General features: G+C 38.2%; 1 protein-coding gene across 1 annotated transcript in view; it reads left to right on the forward strand.

Moving 5' to 3' along the window:
* The window catches only part of LOC307249580 (protein TMEPAI-like), a 51464-nt gene extending 42123 nt beyond the window's left edge, over positions 1 to 9341 (forward strand). The window contains exons 4-5 of the mRNA XM_080026377.1: positions 131 to 534; positions 1094 to 9341. Coding sequence (XP_079882503.1) covers positions 131 to 534; positions 1094 to 1430 — 741 coding nt within the window. The 3' untranslated portion in view covers positions 1431 to 9341. The remainder of the gene's footprint in view (positions 1 to 130; positions 535 to 1093) is intronic.
* The last annotated feature ends 1012 nt before the right edge of the window (positions 9342 to 10353 follow it).

The following is a 10353-nucleotide window of genomic DNA, read 5'->3' on the forward strand; positions in this document are numbered from 1 at the left end:
CACCATTCATAATAGCTAATTATCCCCAATCCCAATTGAGCCTGAAAATTAGCATTATATGTGACTTTTAACCAGAAAGCAGTGAAAATAACCAAGTATTACATTTCTAAAAACTCCCCCCCCCCCCCAGCACCAGGTGTATAACCCTCGGCCCCCGGACAGAGGCGTGCCCTCCTCATCCTACCTGCAGCGAGAGCCTCACCCGTCCCACACACACACACTCACACACACACCTCTCCAGTCCCACACACACACACACACTCCTCTCCAATCCCAGCGCTTCCAGCACACCTTTGCTCCGACGCGCTTCCAGCCCACCTATCCATACCTGCCCCAGAGTTTGATAGATCTTCCCCCGACTATCTGCCTGTCTGACGGGGAGGAACCCCCACCCTACCAGGGGCCCTGCACCCTCCAGCTCCGGGACCCCGAGCAACAGATGGAGCTCAACAGAGAGTCCGTGAGGGCGCCGCCGAATAGGACCGTCTTCGATTCACACACACTGGACCCCGCGAGCCACTGCATGCAGGCCAGGTAAGAAGAGACTGAGATGGCAGGCTTATCTTTATGAATGAAAAAAAAAATTATTATGTACAGGTCTTACAAATGCATTTTAGACCCGGCAAGCAACTGCATGCAGGCTAGGTATGAAGAGAATATGATGTGAGGCATTTGGTCCTTTCTCTACACATTGAACAGGTCTTAAAATGCAAAATAAATATATATAAGTAACAACATATGAATAAATTCTTCTGTTATACCGTCAGAATAATGCTAAGACCAGGTAAATAGAAAATAAGTTGATTATTTGGTGTCTTTTTTTAAATCACTGCCTTGTTGATTAAAGGTAATAACGCTTGCCCACCTAGCGTCACTTTTCCCCTAGTTTTGCCAGTTCACACGGCAGCGCTGGAGTTGGTTGGGCAAAAGATTTCATTCTTAAACCTATTTTCCAAAGTTTTCGTTTGCCGCCTCCCAAAATGCATTTGTCATGTGAAATAATTTGGCATATTATTTTGAAAACGTTGTAATGTAAAAGTAAAAGTATCCATTTATTTACTAACCCTTTGATGTTGTTTTGCTTTCTTTCCAGTCTTTCGGCTCCTCCCCCCAGCGTGCACTCCGGCGTCAGTGTTCTAGAAGCCCAGGAGTCGTTGTCGCGGCAGCAGAAGCAGCAGGGTTCTAGAGTGGAAGGCGCCCCCCCCACATACAGCGAGGTCATCGGACACTACTACCATCCAACGTCCCTCACACACAACCACCACCACAGCCATCAAAACAACCATCGGACTGTTTCGCCCCCACACTCGTTCTTGCACGGGCTATTGAGACCCCCCCCACCACCTCAACAACAACAACAACAAGGCAGTGTTGACAACCGCAACGCAAGGAATACTAAGGAGAAGTCACACAAGCCCCAGAATGTTTGATTTTGACAGTATATACTGGCTGGCTTCTTTAATTCCGAAAAACAAAAAACTTGCGGAGAAAACTGTGGATTTTTCTAGTCTGCTTGCCAGTTTTTTTGGGGGAAATGGTCAGTAGCGGAAAAAAATTAGGAACGGTTTGGATGCATGGTTTAAAATCCACTCAAAACAGCTGGTTCACGCTAGTTGTTTTATTGTTGTTGTTACCGTGAGTTACCGGGAAGCAGTTACAAGCGGGGCTTTCCTGTTAAAGGTAAGAAACAAAATGGATGCCATAGAGAGCACAGTTACAGGAGTGAATCGTCTGAGGAGCTCGTCGCATGATGATGATGTCAGAAGAAGGAGGACTGGATCTCAATAGTCTTTTTCATTATAAATATTTACTTGTTCTTGTTCGTTTTCTATAGAAGTGTTTTCGTTCGTTTGTCCTTTCGCGCTTACAAGAAAAAAAGAAATTCCTAATCCAGGCGAAATGGCAAAATGTTGCAATCTTTCTTGGTTCTTCCATTTTATTTTTTATTCTTTAGTCATAATCTTTGTCACACTGTTTTCACTCCACTTATAGTCCTATATTTTTTTTTATATTTTTTTGCGTTCACGAATGCACAGTTCCAAACGATTGGCGGTAACTCCTGTACGAAGATTTTTAGCTGTATCACTTGGACACACACGGCACATTAGAAAAGATTTTAGATTTAGTTAGCGTTATCATAATTAAAATAAAAAAACTAGCTCACTAGTTTTAGCACAGTGCGAAAAGTCCTTGAGCTAAACGTTCTGCCTTATATCAACCAACCGATGCAGGAGTTATCCGTAAAATCGTTTTTGTTTTTATTATTATTTCCTGTTTTTTATATGTCTTTTTTTTAATGGAAGGTTTGCACAATGTTCTAGACTGTTCACCACGAAAGAAATCCGCAATATGATCGATAAGAGAGAGAGAGAATACGGAGAAAGTAATGTAGGGGTATTTTTCTAAAACTTGATAGATTCTTGTGTGAGTAAAGTTTGTTTTTATAAGTTGTCTAGTTTTAGAAAGAAAAAAAACGATCATTGGTTTAACTGTTGGGTTGCCAACTTTTCACATTTTTGCAACATACATGTCGGCACGTATATATATACAGTATATATATAAGTTACGTATTGAGTATATACACACATGTATGCAAACCGAGAAGCGAACTTGAAAGCACGAAATTTAGAGTTATTTATATAATTGCTGAAAAGAATTGCACTATTTTTTTAGTATGCGCGGATGGAACGTTTTTCGAAATGGGGAGGACTTTTACTTTGAAGGAGTTCTGGTGTATTGAGGCGTAAACAGGCCGAGAGGGACCTTAAAACCATGGCAACTTACCAGAGGGGTTTTTGACCAATCAGTGAACAGTATCTAGTATCGCCATAACATATCATAGGGAGAGATTCTGACCTTGGTTCAACTGACTCGGATCAACCGTTACTAGTGTACCATTGATTTAAAAAAGAAAAAAAATATCCCTTTTTTTATGCAAAATATTCGAGTAATTTTTGAGCCAATCCAAAGTCAGTATTTAAACCTAAGGGCCCAATCAGAAACTCTGCTCAACTCTCTCTATCTCTCACCCTATTGGCCGAAATCGTTAGCCAATCCCAAAGCTAGCTGGCTGTCACTACCTCAACCAAACAAGTCAAGCACATTCGAGTTTTTTCCGCTCACGTTCATCAGACTATTTCACATCGTCTGAACCAATCAAGACAAAGTGTAATGCAACAGTAGAATAGAGTAAAGTAGACTTAGGGTGACGTAGAATTAGCATTTTTTGATACTGCAATTTTATTTTTTTTATTTAAATGTCAATTTTTGTTACTTTTTGGGTGAAAAGAGAGAGAAAACAAAGCAGATGCAGTGACACCTAAACGTCCCCTTTGTAGTGCCCTACTAAAGGATGGAAAATAGGTCGCCCCATAGGCCCCTAAATGAGCGATACAATGGCTGTGCACTGAAATGGTCACACACACACACACACACACACACACACACACATGCACACAATAGACTAACCCTGCGTTCCAATTCCCATACATCCCTGCTAGAAAACGATATAGGATGTCCCAAATAAATGTGGTCAGACGCAGCATGCTGAAAAATACCCCGAATGTCCTATTACATCCGGCCGGGATTTTAGGTGTGGAAATCAGCAGCTTTTTATGGCAATTCTGACCCACAATCCACTGCAGTAAAAGTTACGTCACATCGACGGATATAAAAGCAAGAGGCAAGTTCAAGCCACAATATTATTAGGAAATAAATAAGTAAAAGTATTTCCCAATTGTAGCATACTGCATGCTAACTACATACTTTGTGAACCAGCTTTAGTATGTACAGTAGTAAAGAGAAAGAGTATGCGATTTGGAACGCAGGGAATAATTCTTGGTCATACACTTCCATTTTCAATTCTTCTGCCATTTCAAAAAATCCCCACAAGAATTGGGACATCCTAAATCTTTTTCTACCATACTAAATACTTTTGGAGTATGAGTATTGGATTGCAGAGTTCCATTTTCAATTTTCAATTCTCCTGCCTTATCAAAAAAATACCCACAATCCCCTCTGGCGAGCCTCTCTCTGTCTTGCGGGCATCTCCGAGCACTTTACTGCACCAGGAACCAGTGAACAATCTTACGTCAGCCAGCGCACACTAGATTAGAACATTTAGTATATACTTATTGTAGAACCCTTTGAATTACCCCGACCGTTGGAATCACACTTTCGAAAGATGCAAAGAGATTGTGTTCCGAAACTTTAACTGACCATCTCATGGGAAAGAAATCTCAACCCGGATACAATCAATTTATCATTCGAAGTCAAATCTGTAATAGTCATGACTAGGGCTGGCTATTGTTGGGAGATTTCTTTTTCTGTAGTATATAAGTAGAAATTACTGGAGTTTAGACACCATTCATAACATTTTGGATACATGAAACCCTTCTTTTAATTGCTTAGATTCAAATCAAGAACTTTTTTATTTTCTAAAAAAATATAGAATAAGGATATACGATGTCAATTTATTACATACATGAAACCACCGTACTTTCAGTTTCTCAGATATGAAACAAGATTTTTTTTCTCATTTAGGAATAAAATAAAGACAAACAATAACATTTCTTGACAATTTTTCAATATTGGTGCAGCAGTATGTGCATATTGGTCAGCACCAGAACATTTTTAATCTTGAATACCCAGCCACAGTCATGACCGACCCAATATAAAATCATTTAACTTTTAACGTTTATTTTTAAAGTATATTTTTCTTGCCCATGGTGGATAATTCAGTTTTTGGAAACGTAGCTAGCTCTTTGTGTGTGTTGTAGCGCAGCAGGAGATGGGCGGCTACAAACTTAGCACACTGAAGTGTTGAAAAGTGACACGAGTGTTAAAAGCAACCCGTCTTCTGTCATCTGTTTGAGAGTGTGGACAAGAATGTAAAAAAAACTTATGCTCCGATTAGATTTATTTTTGAATTTTTAGGTTAGGTAAAGCGTTCAGTGTTCAATTTATGTTTTAATTTGATGTGAAGGTACCTTAGATACCAAACTATAGCTCACTAAAGTAGACGATTAGAATAGCATTTTTTTTAATGGTTTTTAAGGATGTATTTGTATGTGAAGGTACCTTTAAATTGTAGCCCAAATTTAACCAGCGCCCTTAAATGTCCAGTCTTTATGCAACAGCGCCCTCCGAAGGAATTAAACCGAACTCCCAAAACTGAGTCAGATAAACTCTGTTGTGGAGAAAGTCTAAAAGGCCAAAAAATAGACAATTGTTATAATCGGAAAAAAAATACAGAGAATCTTAAAATCCTCCACAAAGTTGACAAATAATCAAAAGTCAAAATGTCTTTGCGAGTCTCTCTCTTTCTCTCTGTCTCTCTCTCTCTAACTCTCCCTCTCTCTCTCTGTCTCTCTCTTTCTCTCTCCATCTCTCTCTCTTTCCCTCTCTCTCTCCCTCTCTCTCTCTCTTTCCCTCTCTCTCTCTCTCTCTCTCCCTCTCTCTCTCTCTCTCTCTCTCTCTCTCTTAGTCTCCTTCGTTCTTGTGCTGCCCGGCCATTATCGCCATAATATTATTTTAATGACGAGCACTTGAATAACATTCTTTATTAAAATCACGTTATAAAATCAAATGAATCTTTTTGGCCCAAAGCAGCTGAAGTAGTGACGAGTGAACCAATCAAAAAAATATGAATCAAGTTTGACGTCGGAATGAGATTGCGAGCCCAGTCCCTAAAAGCCAAGTTTAGATTATTTATTGCCCTTAACCTATACCTTAAAATTGACCCTTATCCTTACCCTTACCAGTAGTATACTTGGACTTGGACTGGGCTGTGTATTTTTGAAATAAAATTGTTTGGTTTCCCTGTGTTTGAGGGTGTGCAGCGGGTATGAAAAGACTGGACAAGGCTCTGATAAGGGCGTTATAGTAGAAATAAAATGATATAGATAGAGATATAGAAATAGAAACTTAAAGTAATGTACCTTCAGTTTTATTGCGATTTTAAAATAGTGTAGGATCAATCTCTCACTTCAGGGAAAACATGCGCTGGCTGACGATACTTAAATAATACAAAAAAAGGACAGGACAGGAGAGGAGGATAGCTTAAGAGGCTTACGAAAAACACAAATTATACATAAACATATTGATGCTGATACAACACACTGTCTACACATGCACAGATACATTAGATCTGTGCTTCAAATGTATTTACCATTGTGATTTTGGAGGAAAAAAAATTATAATTTAAAGTTAAGTCGAAAGTTCACATACGAAACCAATCAGAAACTGTTTTAATCTTTATTTGTTAGAAGTAGTTACACATTTCTCTTTACTAATGTATAGTGAAGTCTTTTCCCAGAGCAGAGAGAGTGTGTGTGTGTGTGTGTGTGTGTGCGTGTGTGCGTGTGTGTGTTTAATGTACACTGACTTGCCCTGGGAAAAACCTCCAGCTGTCTAGACGAAAGCTAAACACACACACACACACACACACACACGGAGCAGACTAAACAAACGTAGCTCTAAGAACTAGACCTTCCACACACACAGGTGCACTTATTATGGACCACACACAATGGCAAAAACATTTATCTCACGCACACACACACACACACACACACTCCTAGCCTCCTTCCTCCTCCTCCTAAAAAGCTCTTCTTGTTACCTAGCGATGCCTGCTGTCCAATCACAGAGCTCCTCAGGCCAGCCTTCGTTGCCATTGGCTGGCTCCGTATTTTATTTTTATTTTTTTTTGCGATATTTTAAAAAGTCTCCTTGAAAACGTTCCATCGTTTGTTGTCGTTGCTATGTCGTACAAGTGTGCCTGCCTGCTCTGAGACGGGCGATATGTGAGTGGCTAGTTTGGGCTGTCAATCAACCCAACTCCCGCCCCTTTTTACTGTCTCGGACGAATATGATTGGATGAAAATGATGATGATGATAATGATGAGATTGGTTAATGAAGATTGATGTGTTTTTTGATAGTGATGCCGCAGAGCGCGTTGCAATACACCTACTATTTGCCTTTTTGATAATACTAGTCATATTTTAACGTAGTGTCACTGCAGTAAATGTAAACGTTTTTTTTTCATATTGTTGTTGATATTGTTAATATTATTGTTGTTGTGTATTCACTTGAGAACGAAAAAAATGGCAATTTGTTTTTCCTTCAATCCAACGATCATACATTTTTTAATTATACATTTTTTTCCTTTTTTTTTTTCTTTTTTTTTTACGTAAAACCATCTTTGTAACCTAACACACAACCGCTACAGAGTAGAGCTGGGAGGACATACTTACAGCCCCGGAAAAAAATAAGAGACCAGTCTTGATTTTTCTTAAATCTTCATCTCTACATTACTTATTGAAAATGCTCTAAATGACAATATTTTTATTGTGAATTTGGTAGAAATGTTGTCAGTAGCTTATAGTTTAAAATCAAAATGTTCATTCTACTCAAACATATGCCTCTAAAGAGTAAAAAAAAAGAGACACTGAACATTTAAAGTGATCTCTTAATTTTTTTTCCGGAGCCGTATATATATATATAAATACTAGAAAAATGTACTTCAACTTCTAAGTGCCCTATCTAGTTCTTAAGAGCAAAACAGTCTTATTTGTCGGGAGTTGAAAGTGAGAATAATATGTTGTGTAAGATAAATTTGTTCTCCTTTACACACTCACTTAATTCAGTCCCGAAAGCATCCTGTAAAAGCACATTTTTGCTCATGCACTTATAAGTTGAAGTATATTTTTTTCTTTTTGCATTTTATCATCATAGTCCTTGAAACCCCAGTGTGTCCACTTCACTATATGTCCCTCAATCATCACCCTCTCCTTGCCCGGGTCCAGTGTCTACATGTGTGCCTTCTGGTGCCCGGAATTAACGGAGAATTCCTTCTTGTTTTTCTTTAATAAAAGTTATAGTGCATTGAACCTACAATACTCCACGATACTATTATTTGCCTTGTGACGTTTTAGACATCAGACAACACCGAAATATACATGAAAAAATTCTCATTACATCGCTGTGAGGTATGGAAGCCCATTAAGGTCAGAAAAAGGAAAAACAATACATTAAAAATATGGATTTTGACAGAAATGCCTTTTTCCAGTTCCTGTAACTATGTTGTTCAAATGTAGTATAGAACATATTCTATAAAATATATTTTGAAAGAACATCACACACTTGTACTTGCTTCAAGAATACCTCGAAGAAGGATAACTATTTTTGAAAACCATTACCACTCGCTTACCAAAACTGGAGAAAGGCAAAATGTAAAAGATAAATAAATAACTTTTTCCGATTTCCTATTTTTCCATATTCTGCATTGTTCCGCCTTTCCTCTGACAATGTTGAAGAAAATATTACAAAAAACACTCTCCCTGTGTTCCAATACCCATACTTCCCTACTATTTAGTATGCCAGAAAAAGATTAAGGATTTCCCAATACATGCACATCAATTGTAGTATGCTGAAAATACATAAAAGCCCCGCTAACTCCAATAGCATTTTGGAGTATTCGTCTTTATTCTTGACATTTCTCAACACAATGAAGAAAAAAACTTCCTTATCTGATTTTTTTTCCTCTCCTGTGGCTCTAAAACTCTTCTGTACTTTAGTATGTAGTGTAGTAAAAAGAAAAAGTATGTGATTTGGAATGCAGGGTCTCTTTTTGGTTGCAGTATGTATGTGTCTGTGTGTGCATTATTCAAACAATAAGCCTCCATATCTTAATCAGACGGACATAATGCTTAATCCACCGCAGCGACTATTGTAGAAGTCATTGAGTTATGTCCTGGCTGCACGCGTGTAAAAATGTGGGGACTTGTACAATAACTCCGTTTGTTCTGGTCAGGATTCCTACATGTCCTATAGTGTGGTAACAGGCTGAAAATATGAAAATATAACTACACACGATTAATCAGCAGCTTTTGAACTTATCTGTGAAATCAAATCAAATTCAGTTAAAAAATGTAGGAAGCCTGATCTGTTTGTGTAGAAAAAAAAATATTGGGGTTTCCCTGAAATTCTTATTTAGCACAGGGGTCATTCTTCTTCTGTTGAAGTAAAGTGTGCGGAGGTTGAACCCTTATGCTGATGTTTTGAGTGTTTCAACATCCAGTCTGTTATATGTCACAGCATGGCTCATATACTTATATAGAGGCCTACTTATTCTCAATGGTAAAAATTGCTTCTTTTGTGTATTAAAAAAAATAATGGTTCCTTTTTTTTATTTATATTTAGATGGTCTACGACGTTGTTGCAAGGTTTGTTATGTTGTTTATTTTTATTTGTATTCTTCTCTGTTTTCTTGCGAACAGAAGACAATGGTTTATCGTTGTTGTCACAGAACATGGTATGAATCGGACACATTTCAGTTTAGCCTTCGATTTAAAAAATGAATAAAAAAGTTTTATAAATCTGTCTGCGTCTTTTTCTGGTTATTTGTGTGTTTGTTTGTCAGTGTTGCAGTTAAACTTAAAGCCCCTGATCCTTCTTACCATGTAAACCATCAGAGTGATGGGGAGAAAAGGTTACAAAATAAAAAAGTTTTTAATACAAAAAATATATATATTTAGGGACAGTTTCACAGATGGATGGATTAAGCCTCATGCTGGACTAAATTGTACTTTCAATGGACAAACTCCATTCAAAATTCCATTTTAGTCCAAGACTTAAACCATGTCTGTGAAACTGACTTTTTTAACCTATGTAAAGGATCTGAGTACTTTCTCCACCAATGCTGATGTAGATGTGATCTGTGTAATGTCAACCATCATCCAGCAGGTGGCGCACTTCACTTTCATACCTATTAGTGTATTAGTGTCACGTTGCTGTTCAGTTTCATTGACATTTCTCACCACAGACATTTTGCCTTGTCATAGTAGGAGAAAGACACAGTGAGAGTGAGCCAGCATTCACTAAACCAGGAACCTGAAACTGAAGCAACTGTGGCTCAGGTGGTTGAGCGGGTCGGCCGATGATCAAAGGGTTGGAGGTTCGATCCCCGCCCTGCCACTTGTGTCATAGTTGTTGTGTCCTTGGGCAAGACACTTCACCCACCTTGCCTCGTGTGAATGTTGATAGTTAGCCTGCCATCGGTGTGTGAATGAGTGTGTGAATGGTAACGTGTAAACGGGAACAGGTCTCCCTTGCAAAAGAGTCTTCGGACTCAATGGGATATACCTGTATAAATAAAGGTTAAAAAAAAAAAAAAAAAGCAAAATACATTGTATACAGCCATTGTTCATTGTACTCATCGCACCTTTGACTCTGTATTAAATACCTCTGTCGCCTTCTACCCATAATGCATTTTGTTTTAGTTAATTATGTAAGTATTGTAGTATAAAAGCAGGTACAATTTTAAGTTGATTTTACTTTAACGTTTCCTGTTA

This window comes from Ammodytes marinus, assembly GCF_949987685.1.
Source record: "Ammodytes marinus genome assembly, chromosome: 4".
Taxonomy (NCBI): domain Eukaryota; kingdom Metazoa; phylum Chordata; class Actinopteri; order Uranoscopiformes; family Ammodytidae; genus Ammodytes; species Ammodytes marinus.